The sequence below is a fragment of the Apodemus sylvaticus genome, chromosome 11, assembly GCF_947179515.1.
Source record: "Apodemus sylvaticus chromosome 11, mApoSyl1.1, whole genome shotgun sequence".
Lineage (NCBI taxonomy): Eukaryota > Metazoa > Chordata > Mammalia > Rodentia > Muridae > Apodemus > Apodemus sylvaticus.
The window spans coordinates 16,386,758-16,414,516 of record NC_067482.1 but is presented as its reverse complement, the minus strand read 5'-3'; the positions used below and the strand labels follow the sequence as shown (position 1 = coordinate 16,414,516).

The 27,759-nt window shown below is 44.6% G+C and overlaps 1 protein-coding gene and 1 non-coding gene across 7 annotated transcripts in view; both read left to right on the top strand.

Annotated features, from left to right (window-relative positions):
* Window positions 1-7,992: 7,992 nt before the first annotated feature.
* Window positions 7,993-8,121, top strand: LOC127696880 (small nucleolar RNA SNORA70). Its single transcript, XR_007980330.1, has one exon. It is a non-coding gene; the product is annotated as a small nucleolar RNA SNORA70 (small nucleolar RNA).
* A 17,258-nt stretch (window positions 8,122-25,379) lies between these two features.
* Septin11 (septin 11) overlaps window positions 25,380-27,759 on the top strand; it is a 142,230-nt gene continuing 139,850 nt past the window's right edge. For all 6 annotated transcript variants that reach the window (XM_052198474.1, XM_052198472.1, XM_052198473.1 and 3 more), the window contains exon 1: window positions 25,380-25,560. In XM_052198474.1, the coding sequence (XP_052054434.1) occupies window positions 25,534-25,560 (27 nt within the window). In that variant the 5' untranslated portion in view covers window positions 25,380-25,533. The remainder of the gene's footprint in view (window positions 25,561-27,759) is intronic.

Genomic DNA, 27,759 nt, shown 5'->3' with positions numbered 1-27,759 from the left:
AATGAGTATTGAGTTGTGTGTGTGTGTGTGTGTTCAAGACAGGGTTTCTTTGTGTAGCCTTGGATATCCTGAAATTCACTCTATAGACCAGGATGACCTCGAACTCAGAGATCTATCTATCTCTGCCTGATGAGTGCTGTGATTAAAGGCATGCCCCACCACAACCAGACAACATTGACTTTTTAATATAAAAGCAGGTATGTGAGTGCCCATGGTCGATTGCATGCTTAGGGGTCTTCATTGTTATTGTTATTTATGTCCTTCCTACCTAGCAGTAAACTTAACTGTTACGATATAACAAAACCATCTATCTATATTTGGCCTTGGTCCCTGGTTCCTCCTAAAAACCTTGCAAACTCTGGAGTTAACAGGTGTATTCTTGGTCATTCCTAATGTCTTTCCAAACGTGTTCTAATTCAGTGATGCAGAATACACCTTTAGATGGGCTCAACGAGGAGCTAGTTACAACAGGAAGATGGAGAACATGACTAGCGGGTTGGGGCTGTCAACTCCCATTAACTTGCTGTTTTTCTTGTCACTGTGACAAAACATCTGATTGTTTCAGGAGATACAGTTTATCTGAGCTAATGGAGTGTATCTGTCAACACTTGTGGGGGCCTTAGGTGGTATCTCCTCTGTAAGTTTAGATTTCCTTCAAAACCACTTTTCATAAGGGTTCTTAAATGATTTAACCTCCCTTCTAGCCTACCACCCACCAGGGGTAGTGGAAAAGAAAGGTTATCAGGATACAGGGGAAGCAGATCTGCTTAGAAATTGTTCTTTGGCACAAATCCCATCTGCATTGTCAGGAGATCAGCAGTTCAATTCACAGGATTCAGCAGAGGCGGCTTGATCCACTCACAAACACTTCACAGATATACCCAGCAGTCCAGTTCAGTAGTGTTGAGATAGAAAACACGAATCAGCAGCGGTGGCGTGACCTAGCAGAAACAGCCAGGCTTCAGCCGAATCGGCACAAGTCAGCAGGAATGATTGTGCCAGGAGAAGTTCTTCGCTGTGCCTCTCTCAACAAAGTGAAGATCAGTGAAGACTCAAGACCAAGAAGCATTGCAAAGCTAGATATCCAGCCTCGTCACTGTCCACTGGGTCCTATTTACACTCCCTCCAAACATCAGGCATCCTCCACAGTCTTGCCTCACCACGTGTCTTGCCTCAGAGAGACTGTCTTAGCAAAACTCCACATGAGTTTGTATCAACTAACATCACTCTGCCAATCAGCTTATGTCCACAAAAGTAGCAAGAAGCCACCAGAACACCACCAGAAGGTTTTTTCCTTTTTTCTTTTCTTTCCTTTCCTTTCCTTTCCTCTTCTCTTTCTTTCTTTCTTCCTTTCTTTCTTCCTTCCTTCCTTCCTTCCTTCCTTCCTTTCTTTCTTTCTTTCTTTCTTTCTTTCTTTCTTTCTTTCTTTCTTTCTTTCTTTCTTTCTTTCTTTCTTTCTTTCTTTCTTTCTTTCTTTCTTTTTTGTACATTTCTCTCTATGGAGTCACGACAAACAGAGCCCAGCAAAGCAATGTAAGGCGAACCAATATATGCATGTCATTAGTGAAGACTCCTTCATCATGCAACCTTTTGTGTGTTTGCTTTAGCAAAACATCCTTTCACCTCTGTCTGTTTCAGGAAAACACTCCTTCATGTGTTTACCCTGGCAAAGCACCATCCGAGATACAACTGACTTTCCAAAGAAACCAGAAGTTTCCACTTCACATTTCCTCACATTTTAGTGGATAGCAAAGAAATGGCCCAGAAACAGAACCAAACCCAAGACCCATCCCAAGTAACCTAAGTCCACAACTAGGTCCCTAGCCTCAAAGGTTCCATAACCTCTCAAACCAGCAAGTGCCACCAGCCAGAGACCAAATGTAGCAAAGCAGGAGACTGATTTCACAGTGACACAGTAACACCCCCTTCCACTTCCTGGGAAGAAAGTGGGCCAGAGGATGAGTCCAGTCACATGATTAGTAATTTTCTCAATTAAGAGTCCCAGCTGACGACGTGTGACATGGAGAGGGGACATGTCACACACTGAGGACAGAGCTCCCACCTCTCCTTCAGAGTTCATCCGTATCATCTTTAATATGAGGCTGTTTCCAACGCTGGGCATGGTGCACATACCTGTTATCCCAGCAGAGGTAGGGGAGCAAAAGTTCCTGCCCAACCTCCTTTACATAACATGATTAAGTCCAGCCTGGGCTACCAGATTCCCTGTCTCAAAATAGCAACAACAACAATAAGAAAAAACAAAGCAACAATAGCAATAACAACAACACAAAACAAATGTGGCGGTTTTTAACTTGTATCATTTACAGTGGGATGGCGCCCAGCACATGCAGGATCCAGTGAGTCAGTCAGTCCTCGATCCTGAAGCAGAGTCTTGGGAACCCCAAGTTGATAGCCATACTGGTTAGTAAGCACCATGGTCGCCCCTAGGATTATCCCTGGGGTCTACTCTGTAGGGTAAGTTCCTGACCCTTGTGGCTTATGCAACCCACAGGTACTGTGAGAACTGAGTGTAATTACTGGGCACCCAGCTAGATCTTGAATACCAGTAGAAGCTGTTATGTTACTAGAGGCACTCCTTCAGGTCAGATTCAAGTATTGACGACTCTTTTAAGGTTTACTCATTTTATCTGTATGAGCGTCTTGCCTGCACGTTTGTCAGAGTACCACATACAGACCTCATGCCTGCAGTCGGAAGAGGGTGTCAGATCCCCTGGAACTGGACTTATAGATGGGGTTGAGCCTTCTGGGAACTGAATCTATATTCTCTGCAAGAGCAGTAAGTGATCTTAACCTCTTAACCATCTCTCCAGCCTTAGTGTTGACATTAAAAATCATTTATTTATTTTGTGTGCAGGGGAGGTATGGGAGGGAATCCATTCTTTCCTTCTTCCACGCTGGTCCTGGGGATCGAACTCAGGTCTTCAGGCTTGGCCGCAGGCATCAGGTCCTACTAAGCCATCTCTCCTGCCCTTGACAATTACTTAGAGCTTAACTATATAAATGCTACAAGGTATACAATAAACAGCAAACAAATAAACAATCTTTCTCTTATTTTTCTACTGACCCCATCAAAGATAATGAATCTGGTTTACAAAAAATTGTTTTGAGGTGTAGACATGGTGAAAAGCTTTGTTAGCCATTTGATTTTGTTTTCTTCTATCTGGACTGAGGCTTTGTAGAGATCTGAAAACAAAATAGCCACTGTGGAGGAGTGACAGGGCATGGCCTCTCTGAGGGTAACAAATTATATTTCCTTCAATAGAAATTTGTTTCCATTGATTCTTTCCAAGGGATTGATTGCTTCCACACTTGCTTCCATCCTCAGTTAACATAACTGCCTGTTATGCAACTGGTTAAATACAGGTTTTCTCAGGATCTTTGTTTTAGACCACGTTCCAGGACCCACCCAACTGAAAAAAAAATCAAAGTGGAAACATTCTTATTAAAGTTCTATGCCACAAACCTGAAACTAGTTTGTTCTTAGAACTTTTGAGATACCAGGAGAGATACCATAACTAGCCCGTTTTTCAAAAGACCAACTGTAGTTGAGATATAATGAATGTTTCCCCTGCTTTAATTCCACCCCTCCCCTTGATAGGGAGCAGAAGTAAGCTGACAAGGAAGCCATCCCTTGGAAGTGGTGGTTTTTATTTTACTTTATTTCCCTGTTTCTGGTTAAAAGGAAAGTTAACTTGAAAATAACCAGCCCAGGGCTCAATCGCCAGTACCACATAAAACCTGTCTGTTGGGAAATGCCCTTAATCTCAACACTCAAAGGGCAGAGGCAGGAGGACCAGAAAGTACCCTCTGTCTCAGCTGGAGCATCCCACACATGGAGATGCAGGATAGCCAGATTTATTTTATTTTATTTTATTTTTTATTAGATATTTGCTTTATTTACATTTCAAATGGTATCCCCTTTCCAAGTTACCCTTCTGAAAATCACCAATCCCATCTCCTCTCCCCTTGCTCATCACTCCCCCCACCAATTCCCTGACTTGCATTCCCCTATTCTGGGGAATTGAGCCTTCACAGCACCAATGGTCTCTCCTCTCACTGCTGTCTGAAATGGTCATCTTGTGCTACATATGTAGCTGGAGCCATAGGTCCCTCCATGTGTACTCTTTGGTTGGTGGTTTAGCCCCTGGGAGCTCTGGGGGTACTGGTTAGTACATATTAATGTTCCCCCTGCAGGTCTGCAAACTCTTCAGCTCCTTGGGTCCTTTCTCTAGCTGCTCCATTGAGGACCCTATGCTCATTCTATTGGTTGGCTGTGAGCTATGGGTATTTTGATCCATTTTCCAATAAGGATTAAAGTATGTACACTTTGGTCTTCCTTCTTCTTGAGCTTCATGTGGTCTGTGAGTTGTATCTTGGAGACCCTAGATAAAACAAGCTTTAAAAACAAGCTAAATCTTTCTGATCAGCTCACTGTATTGAAACACATGGTGTACTCATGGAGCAAAAGTATGGCCAGATTCTAGAATCTTTTTTTTTTTTCAAAGTCATTTAAGATTTGTAAGCCAAACTGTTTAATTTTTTCCTTTTAAGATATCATTCACCCTCACATAGGAAGGACATTAGAAAGTCAGACCACAAATAGCACACTGGCAGTGATACTCAAGACTTTAAAAAGACAACAAATAGTTTATTGCAAGGAAATGGCATCTCTCTCAAGAAAATAGGAAAACAGCTATTTATTACTTCTGTATCCTTAGGGTGTGAACAGGCAGAGGAAGGACAACACTTTCAGAACTGGAGAAGGACAAAACATCAAGCCAATTCACAAGGCACGACATAGACTAAATATTTATAAAGTGACTATTTTAAATTAGGCTTTAAAAGTACTTAATTTTTCTTATTTTCCGTGTATGGGTGTTTTGTGTCCACACATGTCTGTGTATCACACGCATGCCTGGTACCCGAGGAAGCCAGACCTCTGGAACTGAGGTTGTAGACGGTTGGCCGTTGGAATCCCAGGCTCTAGGATTAGAATCTGGACGTCTGAAAGAGCAGCCACTGCTCTTAATGGATGCTCCAGCCCCAAGATAGGTTTCTAAGAAGTTGAAGGAGGTATGATGGTACACGTCTTTAATCTCAGCATTCAGGAGGCAGAGGTCGGCAGATTTCTGCGAGTTCAAGACCATCGTGGTATATACTGAGTTTCAGACCAGCCAGGTCTACAGAGTAAGGAGGAGGAGTGGGGTGGTGAGTAGGAGGTTCAGGCAGGTGGAAGAAAACAGAGTCATCCTTTTAAGGCATAATATCCCCATCACATTGGAATTTGATTTTACTAAATGAGTTAAAAACACCTCATGAGTTAAGGTGTTTTCCGTTATATTTTCTTGGTGGATCCCGCACACATTACCGAGTCTCTACTTCTGAGCTGCGTTCCCAGGTCTAAACATCCAATAGAAGGCTCGCTTTATCACTGGATTCAAGCAATAGGTTCATGGGTATTTCACATGAGAATATTAACAATTTCACTGGTTTGTTTCATCAAATCATAGTCAGAAGAAACATAAGGCATCTTTTCTCATATTAAAAGCTTGCAGTCAGTCTTGTTATGATGAGTCTTCACAGACTTCCTTTTGTCAAAGGAGATACTATTTATTACCTTTCTAATATTTTAAAACTACACAAAACTGTTTATGACACCTTTAGAAAATTGTGAACATTAATAAAATTACATACTTTTTTTTAGCTTGCTAACAATATAACACTTTAGCTCATCTAAAATGTTTCTCTACTATAGTAAGTAGTTCATCTATTTTTAATTGCTAATTTAATTCCAGCAGTAACAGTTTTACTTAGGAAATGATTTTACAGGAGAAAGCAATAGGCAGCAAGAAAAAAAATAACTATATAGTACTCTTTAGGATTCCATTAGGTAGGGGCTGGAGAGATGGCCCAGCAGTCAAGAGCACTTGTTGTTCTTCCAGAGGACCTGGGCCCAAATTCTAGTAATGGTGGCTTGCAACTGTAACTCCAGTCCTCAAGGATTCTTTCTCCTCTGGATTTCTTGGGCGTCAGGGGAAAACACTTGATACACAGACATTGATGTAGGCAAAATACCCATGCACGTAAAAAAAGGCAAAAAAAATGTTTGCTAGCCGGGCGGTGGTGGCGCACGCCTTTAATCCCAGCACTCGGGAGGCAGAAGCAGGCGGATTTCTGAGTTCGAGGCCAGTCTGGTCTACAGAGTGAGTTCCAGGACAGCCAGGGCTACACAGAGAAACCCTGTCTCCAAAAAAGAAAAAAAAAAACAAAAAAAATTTTTTTTTTTGCTAGGTACTTGGTTTATCGTGTTACTTAGTATTTGGGGGGTATAGTTCCTGTCTCAAGATTAAACTTAGCTGTGTCTAGTTTAGCTCCAGATTTCCATGACGACTTGCATATTCTCCAAGGTGTTTAGGACATTCGAGGTGTCTGACAGTGATGGTGAACATGGACTAGGGTACCAAGTACCAAACAGGTAAGCTTTCTGAATTCATGGTTCTTTAATTCAGGGCTAATGATGCGATATCAGAAGGCACTCTGCTCCTAGGCCCTCAGCCTGTTTCAGCTGTGGGAGACAGCTCCTGTATAATGTTTACTAGGTTGTATGTAATAACCGGAGGGGTAAAAGGAAAGGAGGAGGGAGAGAGAAAAAACTGAAGAAAGAAACTGGGACCAGTGTTATATTTAACAGTGTAATAATTAAAATGTAATTAAATGATGAGATGCATTTCAGAGTTCTCATGCTGTGTTCTCTTCCACAAAACAGAGGAATGGTTGCTATCCTGTATGCACAAGCATTTCTATTGCTGAAGAAAAAATTAAATACTGTCTTAGAGATAGGTCAATTAAATACTGTCTTAGAGTTAGGAGAGAGAAAAAGAGAGGGGGGGGATTTAGGTCTGTGAAGAGGAAGGAGGGAGGAGTTCATAGAATTCAGTTGGCGAGTGGAAGGCCATAAATGAAATAATTATTGGGATCTTGGCTGGGAGGTAGCAGATGCATTTAGGGGGTTAACATAGACTGCCCAGGTATTGAGGTGAAGCTTGAAAATAAATCTTAGTCTCTCTGTGTCATTATGAGAACTAGCTAGCAAAGATAAAGAAATACAGCTGTGGTATTACATAACGAAATACATCAAAACTAAAAATGACTTTTACAGCTAGGAGCCTAGCCTTTAATGACTGAGCCATCTCTCTAGCCCCATCTAAAACCTTAAAAATTGGAGCCCCCACCTCCCAAAAATTAAACTCAATGCTACAAAGCCCACGCCAACTTGTCAGTTGATAATTAAGGATTCTGTTTATTTTTTTAAAGAATCATTTATTTTATGAATATGAGTACACTGTAGCTGTTTTCAGACACACCAGAAGAGGGCATCAGACCTCATTACAGATGGTTGTAAGGTACCATGTGGTTGCTGGGAATTGACGTCAGGACCTCTGGAAGAGCAGTCAGTACTCTTAACTGCTGAGCCATCTCTCTAGCCCCTAATTAAGGATTCTTAATTCTTCCTTCCTTCCTTCTTTCTTTCTTTCCTTCTTTCTTTATGCACACATGTGTATGTGTGCAACATGGAAAGTATGTGGGGATCAGAAGGCAACTTAGATGAATCTGTTCTCTCCTTCCTCCCTTTGGGTCCTAGGGATTAAACTCTTTGAGTTTAGCTGCACAAGTGTCTTTACCTTCTTAGCCATCTGGTTGACCTTCTCTCTTATCTTATCTTAGTTAAATATTGAAAGATTCTTTTTAATGCCACATGTACCATTAGTCTGAAAGATTATAGAAGGAATGACCATTTCCATAAGATCCCGGAGGAGGCAGAACTACAGCGTCTGTAGAGTTAGTTGGTGGTTATAGGGCACTTATGGAAGATTGATGAGTGTAATGAAAGGCAATTTGTTTTAGTGTTGTGAAAGTTTCATTGTAATCTAGAATCAGATAATGAATTAACTGTTAAAAAGCAGTATTCCTCTGCAGCCAGTTAAGCTAAGCAGGTTCTTTCCTCAGGGGCTCCTTGTGTGCAATGGCTGCCCGCAGCAGATCCCTAGGGAATGCATGCAGCCTGTTGCTCGTATCCCCTAAATAACCCTGAAGAACTTTTCTGGCGGATGCTGCTGTCTCTGATCTCACACTTTCCCCATTCTAGGTTCCAGAAAGGTATGTGGGATGCCTTTGGAAGCCCCAAGGCACAGTGGCCAGGATTTATATTGGCCAGGTCATCACATCCCGTCACAACAAAGAGCGTATGATTGGGACCCTGCCCTTGGCCAATTTTAAATTTCCTGGTTGACTGAATGTCATTGCGAAGAAGTGGGCTTCACCTAGTGTAATGCTCATAGCTTTGGAGATGTGGTAGTTTAATAAGAATGGCCCCCACAGGTTCATTTATTCAAACATTTAATCACTAGGGAATAGAACTCTTTCATAGCATTAGAAGGATTAGGATGTATGGCCTCGTTGGAGGAAATCTGTCACTGGAAGTGGGCTTTGAGGTTTTCAAAAGCTCACAGCTGGCCCAGTGTTTGTTTGTTTGTTTGTTTGAGCCTGTGGATCAGGATGAAGCTCTCAGTTCCTTCTCCATCAGCATGCCTGCCATGCCTGCTGCCATGATCCCTGTCATGATGATAATGACTAAATCTCGGAAACTGTAAGCTAGCCTCTAATTAAATGGTTCCTTTTATAGGAGCTGCCTTGGTAGAACACTGACTAAGACACCATGAGACTGCTCATCCTGAATGGAACTGGATTAAATGAATTCCTAAAACATGCTACCTCCAATGGTGGCCCTACACTTCTGAAGTCTTCTACTATGCCTAATCCTGTGTCCTCCTCTAGCCTATCATATGTACAAACTGATCTTCCATCTCAACCAAGAAATCTAAAAATTAAAACCAATGTTCTTGAAGGATTTTCAACAATATAAAAGTAATAAAAGTAAGTGCTATTTTTATTATCACCATAATTCTATAAGAATATTCACTGTTTTGGAATAGACCCCTATTTAGATATGCTTTTCGTTTCATTTAGAAAGATTCTCAGATGTTTGTAAATTAATAAGTGTGCATGTGTAAACATTCATGTATATGAAATTTATTTAAACAAAACCAAATTTAAACCCAGGAGTAATATAAAACCCGCTGTTGTAAACAGAGACAGAGTTCTCTACATGCTTAAATTCAATCCCTTTCTGATTGGGGTATTTGATCTGATTGGAAGAAAACGATGAAAGAAATACCAGACAGAGAAGGGAGGAGGGAGGAAGGCAGGATGGGAGGGAGGGAGGCAGGGAGGAAAGGAGGGGAGAGATATAAGAACAGGTTAGATTTCTGGCATCTAGTGTGGGATTAACTCTTAGGATTGGTGAGTCAAACCTCAGTTCATTTCCCCACCCCCTTCTTTGGGGGCCCATTTGATTCAACCAGTCAGTCTTCTAGTAACTTTAATTATTATTTGCACAATTTTCCTTTGCTGAAACTGTATTTATTAAATGTGTATAATATAATTGGTCATAGAAATGCATGCAGTTTAGCCTTCAGAAGCCATGCTTCCTACTGACCAAGAAAGTCACCTCTTTCCACTGTGAGTGCCCTTTGCAAATTGGTGCTGTCTGTGGTCCTCGGTGTCACTAGTTAATGGCTCTCCGGACAGTGCTTGTGCTAGTTAAGCACTGTAACCAAAACCTGACATCATGGACTCATAACAGATTCTTATGTTGGCTCAGAGTTTTGGAGATCTTAGGTTCCATTGCCTCTGGGCCTGAGGTGAAGCAGCCATCATGTCTGGGACATGTGGTGGGGCAGAGCCACTTTTCATAGTGCCAGAAAGCAAAAGAAGGGTCAGAAGGAAGAGACTGCGATTCCACAAATTTTTATTGCCAGATGACTTCCCACCAGGCCCCATTTACTGGAGGTTCTCCTACCTCGAAGTGTTGGTAAGTGGGAGCCAAGACTTTACCTGAACCTGTGCAGGACACTCAGAATCCAACTTTATGTAGCAATATAGTAATAAAACTGAAAAGATATAAACACAGTGTCCTAGTTCTATTTCTGTCACTGTGATAAAAGCAACTTAGGGGAGAAAGGGTTTATTTTAGCTCATAGTTCCAGGTTGCAGTCCATTTCAGCAGGCAAGTCAAGACATCAGGAATCTAAAACTGTAACAAATAAATTCGTTTTCTCTCTTGGCTATTTCCCAAAACCATAACAACTCTGAGACTAATTATTTATTAATAAATGCCCAGGCCACAAGCTTTGGCTCATTCCCTGACTAGCTTGTAAGTTATTTATCCTATTCAAACTATTCTATGTCTTCCACATAATTAGTAACCTCTCCTCAGCTTCATGCATCAAAGTCCAGGGCAAATCTCCTCTTTATTCTATCCTGAATTCAGGTAACTGCTGGTTTACATCCGTATCCTCAGCATTCCCCAGTGAATGTCCAGCACCTCAGACTATTTCCCAGAATCCTCTCCCTTCCTGCCAGTGTGTCACCTCCTACTTCCTGCCTCAGCTCATTGGCCATAGGCTCTGTTATTGACAGGTGGTGCTTATGTAAGAGTCTCTTTACATAAAGCAGCTGGCTAGATTTCTGTTGTTACAGCCATAGTGAAGAGTAAAGAGAAGTACACGGATGCTTGCTTACTGCTTCTCTCTTGGTGCTGGGCTTGGCTTCACTTTATACAGCTCAGCCCTCCCCCCAGGCGATGCTGCCACTCATAGTGGCATGGGTCTTCCCACATTATTTAGTCAGTTAAGACAGTCCCCCACAATAGACCAACTCAGTGTACATAATCCAAAAAAAAAAAAAAAAAAATCAACAGCCGGAGGACTCTAGCCTCAGGGTGAAAGATAGAGGGCAGTAAACTGGCTACTCAACATGACAACCGGTTCCACCCTCCCAGACACATTGCTGCCAAGCCTTCAAATGTCTGCTGTTCCAGACAATCTGACTGTTGCCCCCATAGACATCTGGAGCCAAGCCACCCGGGTGAGCCACTTCTGACACACCCACACTGTGTTTTAAGCCACTACATTTTGGGAGTAATTTTTTTATGCTGTAATAGCTAACTGATGCTCTATATCAAAACACAAAACACATATAATCTCTTTTGGCTTTCTTTAGCTGCTAATCCAGCATAAATGAGAAGGGCCACATTTTTGGGAAGGAGGAAGGTGCTGAAGGCTATAAACAAAGGTATCAACTTGTACATGTAGAGATATAAGGATGTCCATGGTGGGAAGATGCAGGTTTTTTTTTTTTTCTCCTTGTCAGAAGGAAGCATAGAGTAGCTGCTAGATAAAATAATGGAATACATATACAACACTACAAATAAATGGTAGGGTATAGTGGTGTGAACACTGGGCTCTTGGGTTTGTCAATCCTCTGTGACCTGGGGCAGAAGTGATAAAATAGTAATAGAGAAAGTTCAACAGTGACACTGGGAGGGAAGACACAGTTATGTTGACTAACTGAGTCCTGGCATAGCTCCAGGGACTTGGCCTGACTCAGGGCGAGAGAGAATAAAGAAAAGACTAAGATAAACACACACACACACACACACTGATGCAGCTGGATTCAGGGGCACTGGGCCCTCTGATGGAGATACCACAGCACCTTGCAACCGCACAGTGCTTATCTTACAGAGGTGAGCAGAGAGGAGAGACTATTTCCTGCAGCCAAACTTGGAGAAGGGGCTATTATATTGCGATAAAGACGGAGGCAGGGCTATCATATGCAGCTGAGTAAGAAGGAAGGGTTATTGCATACAGATAAACGAGGAGCAGGGTTATTATATACAGCTGGATCAAGGGCACAGGTTTAGCTAATCTCAGGAGCAATTTCTTTTCTCCGTAGGGGGAGCAGTCATCAGGCTGTTAATATCTGGAGGGAGAAAGTGGACCTTTTCTGCACATGCTATCAATACCCACATTCGGACCCTGAGAAAGGGTTTGCTATGTCCTCTGAACCTGGGTCAGAGGAAGGCATTTCCAGTTCCTTCCAGTCGCATATCAACAACACATTAAGTCAGGACCTCACACATCCAGGGCTTCCTCTACTCCCAGCAGTGGCCCCTGCTTCGTTCTTTGTATTGTGAATTTGCTGATATTTAATCTCTTTGACCTACATAAAAGCCAGCTTCTTTCATAGGCCAACCTATGTAAACTGTATGGATAAATCAAACGAGAGCTGGGGTGGCTGAGTCCGGCTGAAGAAAAAAGTCTCTTTAGAAACCCCATCTTCTGGGATTTTCTTTTAATTAAAGGCAATTTACCTCTGACTAGTCTTTATTTTCCGGTGCCTAAAGCACAGTGCACACTTCTAATATCTATCTATCTATCTATCTATCTACCTACCTATCTACCTACCCACCCATCGTCTGTCTATCGATCTATCTATCTATCTATCTATCTATCTATCATCTACCCCCAGCTACTCAGCCACTGGCACATATTCACATGATTATAAAAAGAAAAATAGGGTTGGGGAGGTGGTTCACTGGATAACCGCAGTGCAGTTCTGATAACCTGAGCTTAATCCACAAAACTCCCAGGAAAGGCTGGCCGCAGCAGGCACATCTGTAACCCCGAACTCCCTAAGAGAGGGAGGAGACAAGAAAATCATTCTGAAGCTCAAGGGCCTGGCAAGCTGGAATGTACTTCAGAGTGAAGAGACCTGGACCATGTGAAAGGGGAAGAGCTCACTCCTGGACCTTGAACTCTGACAGAGTCTGAGCTCTGCCTTGAGTGACCTGGGAAATATACTCAGTTCTTAAAAGTATGGGGGATGTTGACTGGAAGGCTGACAATATCACTTAGAGGCCAATACCCTTCTCCTCTGCTTTCTAGTGTACGACTCCAGTCTAAGGCTGGTTTTTTGTTTTTGTTGTTGTTTTTGTCTTCTTTTGCAAAATAAAAACAGCTGGGTTTCATTCCTCCTTCGCTGGATTCCACAGAAGACGAAGAATGTGACTTCTCTGGAATCTGTCACGGTATGAAAGCATACCCCAGGGCGGGTAGCAAACCTCTAATTTTACTGAGCAGAGCTATGTGGGTCCTGTTTTGCCAGCCTCAGGGCATGGCCACTCCGGAGGTGAAGCCAGCAAGTTTGACTGCACACGTATCTCACGCCAGCTATAGGGAAGCACCCAGACACCTCTCCAGGGTGGGAAAACCAGAGCTAGCTTAGGGGGCGGTGGGGTTCTCAGACTCTTGGGTATCCAGACAGTGCATCAAGTTGCAGAAGAGCCAAGAATGAAGTGGGGGGGAGCGTCGGCGGGTGGGGGGTGGAGGGATGTGGGGGGTGGGGGATGGGGATGTGGGTGGGGGAGGGCTTGGGGACAGCATCTAGGCCAGGGGCTGGGGTTGGGTGGAGGAAAGGGGAGGTCCGGCGTATCTCAGTAGTGGTTGTCCTTAGCTTGGTGGTGGTTGTGGCTGGGAGCTCAGAGTCCTTCTATGGGAGAATTAAGCTGCGGCTCTGTAGGCAAAGGTCTCCTGCACGGCTCCCCGCAGTGGATCTTGGTGAGACAGTCCATGGTTATAAACTGTTTATAGACTGTTCATGGTAGAAAATGGATAGAAAATGGATACCCAGCTGTACCTACTTCTCAGGGTGGATCTGAGATTAAATACACTTTGTGAGGAGGGATGCCTGTGAAGAGAAGTTTACCTCTAGGCACCTCATTAGCATGGCAAACTCTGTTGTGGGTCTCTGTGACCGCAGGTCCTATCTCCTTATGTGAGAAGCATGGCTCATGTTCAGGCCAGGAATCTGTCAGGGAGCAGGAGTCGCTCAAGTCTCAGGTGTGTGGCCACCGAGCCTCTGGGTCTCGACCTCCTCTACTTACCAAGCTTCCCTGTGTGGTTTTACCCTCCCGCAGAGTGAGGTCACGCAGCCATCCTTGAACAAATCACTATCAAGAGACTGGAACCATACTTACCCCATCAGAGCCATTCCTGGAGAAAATGGTCCGTTTTCCAAGTACCTTTGGGTGAAGGGAGATGGCAGAGGCTCTGAGGTGCCTGTATCTGGCCTCACACCCGCCTGTGCCCCCTTCACTGGGGCAAGCGAAATTCCCAGCTTCTTGTGTAGTTTATGGACAGTGTTCTATAGAGGATTCCTCCCTTTCGTACAGGAAGGGTGACATAGAGCACACACTAGCTTACATTGTGTCTAATAGGACATTGTTGCTAAGTTCTCAATAAATGATATGACCAGAAGCATGTATTTTGTAAGTCAGAGGAGGTTTATGATCTAATTGCGCCCCACTAGTTTTATATCATATTTTAGCTCCAGCAATTTCTTATTGGGCTGAGGGGAGCTGGGGCGGGTGTTGGTTTAGAAGAGGACGAGGGCATGAAAGTGCAGCAGCTGTTGCTGGCCCTCGGCAGTGACAGCAAAAAGAAGGCCAGGAGAAGCCTTATAAACAACAGCAATAGCAATGGGGGTCATGATGCGCATTTATAATATACTCACTTATACCTATTTACTTTATACATATACATCCATATGCACAGCGTCGCTGGCTGTGTGTTCAGCAAGAACAAAGGCAGGCCAGGTGTGGAGGCGCACATCTGTAATTCCACACTCCTGGGAGATAGAAGCAGGAGTTTTGAGTTTGAAGGCTACCTAAGTTACATCGTGAGATGTGGACCCTGATTCTGACATACTCCGTTAGTGGCTGTTTATAAAGTGCTTCTTCTTGCTCTGTAGAAGTTGGGTCATTCTTCCCCCCATCCCCATGCTCCTGGAGCTAAGACTCAAAATACATTTACAAATACGTTGGCTATATAGCTAGGCTCTTCTCTGACTAGATTATAACTTAAAATAACCCATTCATTCTAATCGACATGTTGCCCCGTGACTGGTTTCCTGCGCTCACGTACCACACAAATCTCCCACCTAGCACTATCCCAGAATGTTTTCTGCTTACAGGATGTCCCACTTACTGCTTCCTTCAAAGCTGTAGACCATCACATTTATTATTGGCAGTGGCCACATCCATACAGATACAAGATATTTTCTCTACATTTCTCTGTAGCTGGCTGGCTCCCAAATAATTGAAACTGGACTATTATTTATTTAACAAGTCTTAACGACACAGTAACTGAGCAGTTATTACTCTATTTTAGTCTTCTATGCTAATCTTGTTACCTCCCGGCCAGAATCCTGGACATACTTGCATTTCCTTACTTATGTGCTGCAGGTGTTTTGTCCAAGGTGTCTTGAGGACTCTCCCTGTGGCTAATCTCTACTGCATCTCTCTCTCCTTCCTCTCTCTCGCTTTCTTTTCCCTTCCCTCTTTCCCCCTTCCTCCCTCCTGCCCCTGGCTGGGAGAAAAGTCCAGCCCTATTTTCTCCCCTGTCAGATATTGGCTGATCAGCTAGCTTTGTTGACCAATCAGGTTATAATTGGGGAACAATGATTATATGACATTGAGACAGGAATTTTAAGATTTGTTTATTTATTACATGTAATTATTACAGTGTACATTACACTGTAGTTGTCTCCAGACACTCCAGAAGAGGGCATCAGATCTCATTATGGATGGTTGTGAGCTACTATGTGGTTGCTGGGATTTGAACTCAGGACCTTCAGAAGAGCAGTCAGTGCTCTCAACCGCTGAGCCATCTCACCAGCCCTGAGACAGGAGATTCTTAGAATAAGAATTACAACCAGATATGGGGGCACAGAAATCAGTATTTGAATAATAAAAGGATAATCTTTACATAGCACACAGTAACTTTATGCCTACAATACTCCTAATGTTTGTGTTTTAGTGACACAGGTGATTCTCTCGGAGTTGCTGAGTGAAACCCCAAAGGACCTCGCTGAGAGCCACTGGACGATGGATTTAACACAGCTGCCTTTCAGTCTTAGATTTTTGGTAGTGTTGTTCCTCTCTCCCTGCCCTCCTCTTGTCTCTCAAGAAATATAAACAAAGTTTGATGGCTGTGGTTTCTAAAGAAAGATGCCTCCTCTGAGTTTTTGATAGAACAGAACAGTAGGGCGGGGGATTGGGCTTCACTGGTGGACCTTGCCTGTCATGCCCGTGGTGGCCTGGGCTGTGATGGCACACTCCTGAGACCCTAGCACTTAGGCGATGAAGCAGGAGACTCAGAAGGTGTCCTCTAGGTACATAGGAAATTTTAGGCTGGCCTGGTGTATGTGAACCTTCCGCACCCCAAGCAAGCCAGCAGACAAGCCAAACACCGGTAAAGCAATTTTAAAAATTACCCACAATTTCTTATTTTATATAATCTGGATACAATGTCTATATGCATTTTTGAGATAAATGTGTGTTAGATTCATTCGGCACGTATTCACGTTGTACTCAATACATTCTCAGCTCAGGGATCCTTAAGGGTTCTTTCCAAGTCAGTTTCTAACCCCCAAACCCAGCATCATCATTTGCTTTCTGCAACTATAAATCAGTTTTGTGGTTTCACGGAGGCAGGATCATAATCTGTATTTTGAGATTCATCTGTATTTCACATGAATCCACAGTGGGTCGCACTGCTGAGCGGTGGCTGGGTAGAACAATAACTTGTTTATCTGTTATCTGTTGAGGGACCCCAGCTGTTCCCATTGTTTGGCCATTATGAGTACGCAATGAATAAAACTATCACTCTGATAGATTTCTTTTTTGGTAAAAACATGCTTTTCTTTCTCATATATAATTACCTTTGAGGGTAATTGTTGAGTCATATGGAAATACACTTTTAACTTCATAAGAAGTTGCCAATCTGTGTTCCAAATCCTGGTACACTTTATATTGTCACCAAGAACACCTCAGTGCCGCATTGCATCCTGGGAACTGACATGGCCAGTATTTCTAATTTCCATTTAATTTCTAATTTTCCATTTCTACCAGCACTGATGATATCAACCTTTATTTCTTGCGCCTTTGGCTAAATATGATCATCTTTATGATGTGTGTGTTCACATATTTTGCCCATTGATTTTGTTTTTACAAATGGTTCAAGGATCCCCCCCCCCATCCCCACCCCACCCCCAGACTGGGGCTTGCCTCTGTAGTTCTCCCATTGTGTCTTAGGTGCATTTTTTATTGTTGTGGCAAACACTCTGGCCAAAGTCATCTTAGGAGAGAAAAGATTTATTTGGCTTACAATTCAAGAACACAGTCCCTTATGGAGGGGCCGTCAAAGGCAGGACCTCAAATAGCTGTCACATCACAAACATAGCTAAGAGCATAGAGAAATGGAGGGCTGGGCAGTGGTAGTGCAGCACTTGGGAGGCAGAGGCAGGCCGATTTCTGAGTTCAAGGCCAGCCTGGTCTACAGAGTAAGTTCAGGACAGCCAGGGCTACAGAGAAACCCTGACTCAAAAAACCAAAATAAATAAATAAAATAAAATAAAATAAAATAAAATAAAAGACATTTTGTATTCACAGAGTCTATGTGAAGTTTCCAGGCCCATAAAAACAACAATCATATGACTACTGGTCCCAGTAAGAATGGATTTATCTAGCAGCGAGAGACGCTAGAGCTAAGGGTCACTGACCCAGCTCCAGGGCTGGCTGCCAGCAGTGGCCAGCAGGCTATCGTCAGACCCCAGGGAGCTTGCTGCTGTATCACAGTGCAGTTCCTTATGAGAGTAGATTTTAAGGCACAGGCACTAAAGCGCAGCACAGAGCCACAAAACAACGAAGCCGCTTCCTTATAGGGTTAGATAATTCCTTATAGGGTTAGATAATTCCTTATAGGGCTAGTCTTAAAAAAGAATGCAAAGAATGCAAAGAAACTTTACAAGGCCATGCAAAGCATGCACAGAAACTTTACAAGGCCGCCTTTTCTTTTTAAAGCCATACCCACCACAAGAGGGTGACTAAGGATAAAAGTCACGCTAGATGCTGCTGAGGACGTGCCAGGGGAAGGCAGGGAAGAAATAAACCTCCGAGAAAATGAATGTCGAACTGAGAAACCTGGTTAAGAGGTTTCAAATTGTAAGCAAGCAGCAGGTTGTTCTAAATGAAGTAAAATGCCCCAATCTAATTGAGTTAGCCATGAAAGACTCCACCTGAGTGACTGGAGGATCAATACTAGCCAGTGATGGGAAAACAAAGACATTGGGAAGATTGAAGAGGACAAGTTACAATTCACAGACCATGGAAAACTCAAGAAGAAGGACTGAAGTGGGGGTGCTTTGGTTCCTCTGAGAAAGGGAACAAAATACTCACAGGAGCAATAATGGAGACAAAGTGTGGAGCAGAGACTGAAGGAAAGACCACCCAGAGACTGCCCTACCTGGGGATTCATCCTATAAACAGTCACCAAACCCGACACTATTATGGGCAACAAGAAGTGCATATTGAAAGGAGCCTGTTATGGTTGTCTCCCTGCCAGAGCCTTACACATACAGAGGCAGATGCTAACAGCCAGCCATTGGACTGGGTGTGGGGTCCCCAATGGAGGAGTTGGAGGGTGGTCCGGAGGAGCTGAAGGGGTTTACAGCCCCCCATGGGAAGAACAGTGATGTCAGCCACCCAGCCCCAGGACTCCCAGGGACTAAACCATCAACCAAGGGGTACACATGGTTCCAGCCGAAAATGTGGCAGAGGAATGCCTTGTCGGGCATCAGTGGGAGGAGAGGTCCTTGGTCCGGTAAAGGTCCCAACAAAGGGAAATGGGGAGGCGGGAGTGGGTCGGGTGGAGGAGTATATACTTGGAGGCAGGGGGTGGGAGGAGGGGTTGGGGTTTTTTTGGGAGTGGGGAGACTGGGAAAGGTTTTAGCATTCGAAATGTAAATGAAGATTATATTCAATAAAAAAAAAATAGTGGTTGAATAAAGATACCTACAGCCTGCAGCTGAGCAGAGGAGAGGTAGGTAGAGTTTCGGTCCCCGGGCTTGGGGTCTGAGGGAAAGACCACGAGGGAAAAGGAGAGGAGAAGACTCTGTGGGGTAGGTGAATCATGGGAACATTGTCAGTCAGAGTACGAGCAGCCCAGAGGGAACATGGTGAGTTAAACCTCAGGGTTAAGAGTTGAAGAATTCATTTCCCCCCCTGTATTTAACACTTAGGCTACTGTGATTAAGGTAAGCTAGCCTTGACAGAATGAAAAGTATACAAATCACTGAAGCAAGGCGAGAGATGCACACTCACCCTAATGTTTGAGTAGCAAATTAATCACTAAGCTATGTTTTTCTTCTGTTAAATGAATTTTTGACAAAGGTACAAAAGGAATTCAGTGGTGGGAGATGGGGGACAGGGGCAGGGGAGGGTGAGGCTTTCCTACATATGATGAAATGCAAATGCCAAACCCCGTTCTTACCTTGTATTATACACAAAATAATGAAAAAAAATTATAGACTTAATTTTTACATTTAATTAATGCATTTAGTGTGTGTGTGTGTGTGTGTATACAACAGCACACACATAGAAATCAGAAGACAACCTGAAGGAGCTGGTTGTCTCCTTCCACATGAGTCCTAAGGAACACACTCCAGAGGACAGGCTTCACAGCAAGAGCCCTTTTCTGCAGAGCCATCCCTCCATCACTAGACATAAAACAGAACAGCCAGGCATGGTGGTATGCACCAATAACCACGGCAGGCGGGAGGTGGAGGCAGGTTTTTGAGTTCCAGGGCAGTATCAACAACCAGACAACAGCTGGGCGGTGGTGGTGCACGCCTTTAATCCCGACACTTGGGTGGCAGAGGCAGGCGGATTTCTGAGTTCAAGGCCAGCCTGGTCTACAAAGTGAGTTCCAGGACAGCCAGGGCTACACAGAGAAACCCTGTCTTGAAAAAGCCAAAACAAACAAACAAACAAACAAACAAACAAAAAAACTAACCAGACAACAATTATAACCACACAACATAAAACTCCTGAAAACTATGAGTGATCTAGAAAATAGTAATAAATGTGGTGAAGACTCTTTAAAGAAAAAACTAAAACCAAGGAAGGCATCATCCATGGAGAAAAAAAAAAAACATAAAAAATCTCTGCTTTTCACTGTTAAGAAAAGGAAATGCCAAGTCTTGGTCAGAATAAGTATTTGCAAAGAACATACCTCTTAGAGGGCTTGTATCGGGCATGTGTGATGAGTCTCTGATCGAACAGGAAAACCCAATTTAAAGTCCGAGGGAAAGCCCATCATGATAGCACATGATTGCAATTTCAGCACTCTAGTCAGAGAGAGGAAGATTTTCACAATTTCAAGGTCAGTCTGTCTGATTAGGCCACTCACAGCTATATACTGAAACCTTTCTCAAAGACAAAAAACAAACACAGCCAAAACCAACCAACCAAAATCCCAAGACCAACGAGAGACAAGAGACACATTATCTAAAAAATTGTGTTTGGCAAATGGATGCTGAACATCCCCAGGGTTGAAGGAAACGTGTATCAAAGACACCCAAGGGAACAGCACACCTACAGGGGTGGCTAAAACCTAAAAGACCAAGTATACTGACTGCGGCTGGAGAGCGGGTAGCGCTTGCTCTCTGGGTTACCATCTCAGAAGCACAGCCTATGCCTCATGGCTGTCTCCCTCGTCTCCTCCCAACTAACAATGAGCTGTCTGTGTCTAGACTCAGACGCGTAAGTGGAGTCATAGGATGAGTGCTCTTTTGAGACTTTCCCCTTTCACATAGCATAATGTTTGAAAGATCCATTCATGCACTATATTCTCAGCACTTTCCCCATTTACGGCAAAATAAATACTCTACTGTATGGATATATCGTATATTATCCGTTCATCAGTTGGCAGGGTTATTGCCACTGTTTGGCTATAGTGTTGAACCCTGTGAATGCCATTGTACACACTGCTGTGTGGCTTGTGTTTTCGTTTCTCTTGGGTATCTACTGAGGAGTGACATTTCTAGTTCATAGCATAACTGGGCTTAATTATCTGAGGACCGTCAATGTCTGTAATGTCAGGACTACAACGTCATTCCTACCAACAGTATACACGAAACTTTCACGTTTTCTCAATCTTCACCAACACATTATTATTTGAGCATTTGAGGTTTTTGTTGTTGTTTTTGAGACAGGGACTCTCTACACAGACCTGGCTGTCTTAGAACTCAGTATGTAGACTAGGCTAGCCTCGAACTCAGAGAGATCCGCTTGCTTTATTTTTTTGTTTCTTCAGCACTGGGATTAAAGGCTTAGCTATCATGCCCAGTGGTCTTTGAGTTAGCTGTCCTAACTAATGTCAACTGTCACCTAGTTGCTGTTTCTCCTTGCATTTCCATTTCCTTGGAAGTTTACTCTCCCCATTGAATGGTCCCTTGTTCAAAATCAGCTGACAGCAGACAGATCTGGTTTTGGATCTTAATTCTATCCCATTATTAACAGGTTTTTCTTATACCTGTGCTACTCTGGCTCCGGCTTTGTGGTCAAGGTTGAAGCCTGTACTGTGAGTCTTGGAACTTGTGGCTGTTTTGAGTCTCTGAATGTCCACAAGAACAGTGAACCCCAATCATCAGTTTTTAGCAACAGGTTGGTTGAGTCACTGAAAGGGACTGTGTTGAATTTGTAAATCAGTCTGAAGAGTCTGTCACCCTAACACTGCTTTGTTTTCCAATTGAGGCCCATGAATAGTTTTTCATTTGGATTCATAAATTGGGGTGGGGTCTGGGGACTTAGCTCATTATATAATGTTTGTTTCACAAATCCTAGGCAAGACCTTGGGTTCAATTTCTAGTATTTCATTAAAATTTGTTTTCGGAAATATTTTTTGCATGTCTTTAAAACCATTCCCGTAAGTTGGTTTTTCATTTTTACTGTGAATAGAAATGAAATTGTTTTCTAAAATTTTTGTATTGCAAATGTGCACACATTGCAAATGTGTACAAATACAATTGTTTTTTGAGTATCGATCTTGTATCCTATACAATCTTGCTGAGCACATTTATTAGTTTTAATGGTGTTTTAGCATCCTTAAGATTTTCTTTATAAAGTTCACACAATTTTTGAATGGAAATAGTTTTAAGTTTTCTTTTCTAATTTGCATGTATTTAAAAATGTTTTTTTTGAACATCTTCACAGAATGTTGTACAAATAGTCCAGGATCTATTGCTTTGTTCTCTAAATGGAATGTAGTCACAGTTTCTAACTCTTCCTGTCCCCTCCCTCTCTCTCTTTTTTCTTTACTTCATTTTTTTTTTTGACAGGATCTTACTATGTAGCCCTGTTGATTTGAAATGGGCTACACAGACTGGACTAAAGGACTGACACCATACTCAGCCTCCCTGTTTCTACTTTATGCTCTTATATCTGTTTTTTTGGTCTTTTTCATTGTATCTGTTTTGTGTCTTTCTCATTGTATTTATTTTGTTTCTTACTGTGTCTTTTTCTGATTGTATCTGTTTGATTGTTCTCATTGTATATTTTGTGCTTTTTTAATGTATCTCTTTCTTGTACTGTGATCAAAGCACTCTTACATTAGATCTTTTTAAAGGAAAGGGGAAAGATACAGAAACAACCTAGATAACTTACCTAAAAATGAAGAATGTTTAAACCTAGAATGCAAAGGTTTTTGTCTTTACTTCATTTAACTGCAGAATCAAATTTAACAGTGTCGCCTCTCTGAGTTAGGTTATGTGCTCTCTGGAGGGCACTAAGGGAATGAAATGATGGATACTGTATCTTAAGGAACCTTTAATAAGAGACAGTCACTTTCTACCACGGTGCAACATTTACTTGAAAATCTGTCTAAATAATCAGGGGTCCCACTACAGAGGAGCATTGAGCTTACATGATGAGGAACAGTGTTAAACAATCATTATATGTCTTTTCTAAAATGAAAATTTGAAGTCACTCCTATCTTACTAACCCCTTGGGCTTTGCACTGCCCTCAGGAGCAAGTACTAAATTCTGCCCACGGCAATCACTGATTGCTCATAGCCTTAGTTCCTAGTTCTATCCCCACTCAAATGTGACCCAACATTTATTAGAATATGTAAGCATGTATTGATCCTTCAGCTTCATTAAGTATTGCAATATTGTTCAAGTACCTTCCCAGGGGGAGGCAGTAGCAACATCTACCCCTCCTAAGGTCCACAGACATACTGAGGCACCATGCAGCCAAAACTCACTCTGGAAACCAGTGAGTTTATTGGGCCACCTTAGCTCACAGGTGAGGGTTAGTAAGTACTCCCTTCTTAGAGGTCACACTGAAAACAGATATCACCCAGCAGGGATGAAGGCTTCCCAATAGTCACAGAGAAGGATCCCCTCTTTCCTAGTCTTCCCATCCTATACACTCTAGCCCTTCCTGGAGGCCACGTGCAGTTAAGGCAGACGTACACAGAAAACGTGGTAGTAAGTGGCTGGATTCCTAGTGCGGGGCTCCTGAGCCTCACTTCCGACTCTGAGCGAGGTAAACAGTCAGCAGCCAGAGCTGGGATGCGCATTTGCACCAAGATGGCAGTTGTTTGGCTTGGAGGAGAGTCCTGTATAACATGTATGGTGTGTGCGTGAAGCCAAAAGGCAAATTAGCACTCCTGAGTTCAGAGTCTATTGAGAGATGATTATTACTATGACAACCTCTTAACGGCCTAGTTCATTTGCAACAATGGCTGAGGTGAACGTTAAGTCACAGTTCCTGCCTGTTGTCATCTGAAGTTATATATAGCACCAGTCTCCCCTTTTAATCTTGATGATTTTTAAGTTTGAATAAGAAATTATTCACAACTCTCCTAGGCACCTGCCCTGATTACCCCCCACCTTCCACCAAAGAACAAGAAAGAGTCACAGAAGAAAGGTAATTATTGGTTTTGAGAGCTCTGGCATAGCACACCCTCCAGTGACATCTTACAAACTCGACAGGGTTTTGCTTACTGTGTAATGGCGTAAATGAAGTCCCCATTCTCAAAAGACAGGTTATCTATAGAACAGAAAGTCATCAGAACAAGTTAGTGCTGTCCAGGTCTGAGGGAGCCAGAACCAGACCGGGCTTTATATCCGATTCTCTCTTCTTTCAACACAGTCTTCCCTAGGATCCACCGCCGCCAAGGGTTGAATTCACTCTAGGAGGCTTCTAGCTCCTCGCTCACCGGCCAGAGCATCCAAACAGCTACTGGTGGGCCAGTGCTACAGAGCCACTTACTCTCAGCCACAGGCCGGGCAGAGCGTCTGAAACCCGTGGCCAAAAGTGAGTCCCCAGAAACTTGGATATTTGAAGTCTCAGGTCTCTCAGGTGCCCCAGTTCCCACCCCATCCCCACCCCCGCGGGCGCGTTCACGTGGGCTGGATACAACCTTTCCCTTGCCTCTTTTCCTGCGCTTCAACCCACCTGGTTTCCTCAACTCAATCAAGTAGCTAGCCTCACGTGATTGTGGGTCCACCATGCGTGGACACTCACAGGCACGGCACCCTTCAGATGCATGCACAAGGACACCGCCATTTCGCCTGCCACTCACAGTAATTATTCCAACATTTGCTGGGAAAAAAAAAATCCTTCTTAGTGGTGGAGGAGCCCTCCCAGTTCCCTGCGCCGTGAGTCGCACCCACTTGTCACCCGCTTCGCGCCTTCACCGTGTTCCACAACCCGCAGCCAGGGTTGAAGCCTGCACGCCTCTGGACCCTGGGCCATCCGGTCTGTCTCCAGGGATCCAGTGATACATCCACCAGTAACCTCTCCAGTGACACCGTGGGAAAAGCTCTGGAGCAAGCTCACAACCTAATTTCTCCAGCGGGCACTGAGGTTTTTTTTTTTTTTTGTTTGTTTGTTTTTTTAAATTTCTTTATTTTTTTTCCCCTGTCCCCAGCAGCCGGTGGCTAGGTCGTTCACAACTACATCCTCTTTCTCTCGAAAAGCGGTCCCCAGCCGGGCCACACGCCACGGCGAGACCGCTTTCAGCAGCAGGGTTAAGTCTCCTTTCTGATGGAAGGCCCAGCAAACCGGCAATTCTTTCCTCGTGGGGCGCGCTCGGCCCTAGTAGGTTACCCACCGCACCTTCTAAGCGGGTTCCTCCGGGTGGGGCATGTCACCAGGTCAACTTTCCAGAGGTGCAACCTCTGCACCCTGTGGTCCCCTAGCCTGCCCCACCCCATAGCAGCTCCAGGTGCCGGCTCCGCGCAGCGCGTGGCAGCTCAGGGTTGGGACCTCCGCGCCTAGGCTTTTACGCGGCTCCCAGCATGTGTTGCAGAAGGGGGAGAGTCGGGCAGTGTCCCGGCACAGGACACTGTTGTGGGACGGAAGACAGCCACAGAAGGGAAGGTGGCTGATTTCAGAGATGATCATCCTATCAGCTGATCAGGATCACGGTTCCCCCGCCGCGTTCGTCTGCTCGGCTGGGGCTGGGGCTCTCTCTGCACCCCCGTCCCGGGGCAGCTAATGGTCGAGTCCAGGCGGGAGGCCATGTTGCTGGAATAAAGCGGGCGGGGCGGCGCGGGCGAGCAGATGCGGCTGGAGGCGCGCGGGAGCCGGGCGCGAGCAGGGCGCAGCCGCGAGGGAGGCGCGGGGGAGGCCAGCGGGAGCCAGAGCACCAGCAGCAGCCAGTGTCGGTAAAGAGCAGCCGGGCGCAGCCAGAGCCACAGTCGCGATGGCCGTGGCTGTGGGGAGACCGAGTGTGAGTACTGGGGCCTCGCTTCTCTAGCGTGCTGATCCCCGGGCACCGGGTGGGCTCCGCTTCGGGGCGCGTGCGGGTGGAGACTTGCGGGGACCAGGAGGGGGGCTCTGGGTGGTGGCTGATGGGGGCTGTGGGTGTGTGCATGAATTTGGGCGCGCGTCTGGGGCGGAGGGGAGCTTGGGGAGCCCGCAGGCTCAGAGCCTACCTGATGCAACATTAGATCGCCTTGGCGCGCCCCTATTTCGGGGTTGTGGAGGAAAAGGACCCTTCTGTGAGGCGCCCTTAGAAGGGGTTGCTTGAGCTGCCGCTTTCCCCAGCTACCTCTCTCTCCCAGCGCACAAGCACAACGCTTAGCTGGTGACAGTGGAGGAAGGCGCTGACTGAGGAGGGTTTCCTCGCGGTTCTCCCGCGCCCTGGGGGCGATCGGGGCTTGAGAATTGGATGCTGAAGCGCTGTGTCACACGGCTGTAGAAGCGGGTCAAAGGGGTGGGATTTCCGCGGTGGTTTACCCCCGGTGCATTGTGAAATTCCGGACACCCTCAGGCGCCCACCCGGGTGACCCGGCCCTGCCCAGGATGTGGACAAAGCCCTAGGCACACACACAAAGTTTTCAAAGGGCTCCCTTTCGGGGTGGGTGGAAGTCCTGAAATACTCTGCGGCTGGCAGGCCGGGGGCGGCAGTATTGAATGCGGGGCTCCGGGAAGAGGAAGGGAGGGTGGGTGCCTGGAGAAGTGCCCCGGCACCCGAAGTCCGGGAGGGGATGCTCTTATTCGGACTCTGGGCTGGGGTACGCGCCACGGGCTGTGCCTCTGGGAGTATAGACTCTTGAGTTTCCAACTCTGGAGCCAGCCAGAGCGAGTAGGACTTTGAGGATGTAGTTAGGGTCTGCACCCCAGCCTTGGGAGAAAAGGAGGGAAGGGGCGGTGGCCGCGGTGGCCGCCTTTCCTTTTTATTGAAAGGAGCCAAGCCCAGTGGGAAAGGCGGAGTCCTCTTCTCTCTGGTTTTCTTTGTCATCGTTCATAGCCCACTTCCCCTGGTCTGTCCTTGGGGCGACTCTGGTGGAGTCCTTCCCAGGCTAGTACCCCATCTTTTTTTTTCTCCTTTCAAACTTTACAGCTATCTTCAGGTGGTGGCCTGACATTTTGCAGATATAGAGAAAAGTCTTAGATGTTGAAAACTGCCAAACCCTAGATGCTGAGTCTCTTGGCTCTTCCCGCTTACACCTCGAGACACACACACACACACACCTTCTGCACCCCTGAGGAGTCTTAGCCCAGCAGGAAGTTCGTGAGGTCACTCTTTGAAACATCTACTTCCAGTTTGAGGTGCTTTGAAAGACTTTTTACCCGCCCTCCCCCCCCCCCCCATGAGAAAATGTTCACTGGTCATCATTTAGTGTTACTGTGGGTCTTTTTAGGTCTTCCAAACTCTATTAAATGACACATTCTTAAGAATTTTGTCTTCCTCTTCACCACACAAATTATGCCCTTGTTAATTGGTCCGAGGCTGTCATTACTGAGGGAATTTGCATAGTCTCTGGGCTGATCTCTTTATTACTATGGTAAGGGAACCAAGGTTAACTCTTGGCCTTATTTTTCAGGGCACAGATTCAAAGAACTAAAATAACAATGTATGTTTTAGAAGCATCTCTGCAAGCGTCTGGGAATGCAGGATCCTGTGTAGGGGGCGTCTTTTTCAGTAACACCTATTGCCAGTGCATTCTTGAGGGCTGGGGGAGGTGGTAGGAATAATTTGCTGCACATTTCCAATAAATTAGCAAGTTCATATATGTCAGTTAAATAGGAACAATATGTGAGTTTGAGATTTAGTTGTGTGGCTGTAATCATATCCAACTCAGTGTCTGCCAGCCATATGTGAGCTTAAAACTACAAAGTTCTTGTGTAGGACCTTTCATTCAGATAATAGGGGAGATTTTGAAAGTATGTGTACACAGAGAAGATTACTTCTTTATGCATATTATCTGTCTTCTCTGGTATTAGATGGAATTACTTAAAACCTGAAAATAAGACGCCCGTTCCCCAGTGGTAGGAGTGGTCAGAAATGGACTCTGAAGTCAAATAATGCTTTTGAATAAGGCTTTTCGGAGACTGCAGAGAACGATCAGACTGTTTCAATTTATTTTCTGGAATCTGTATTGATGTGTTCAGAACAACTCCAGCGAGTGCAGAAGAGTGTCCC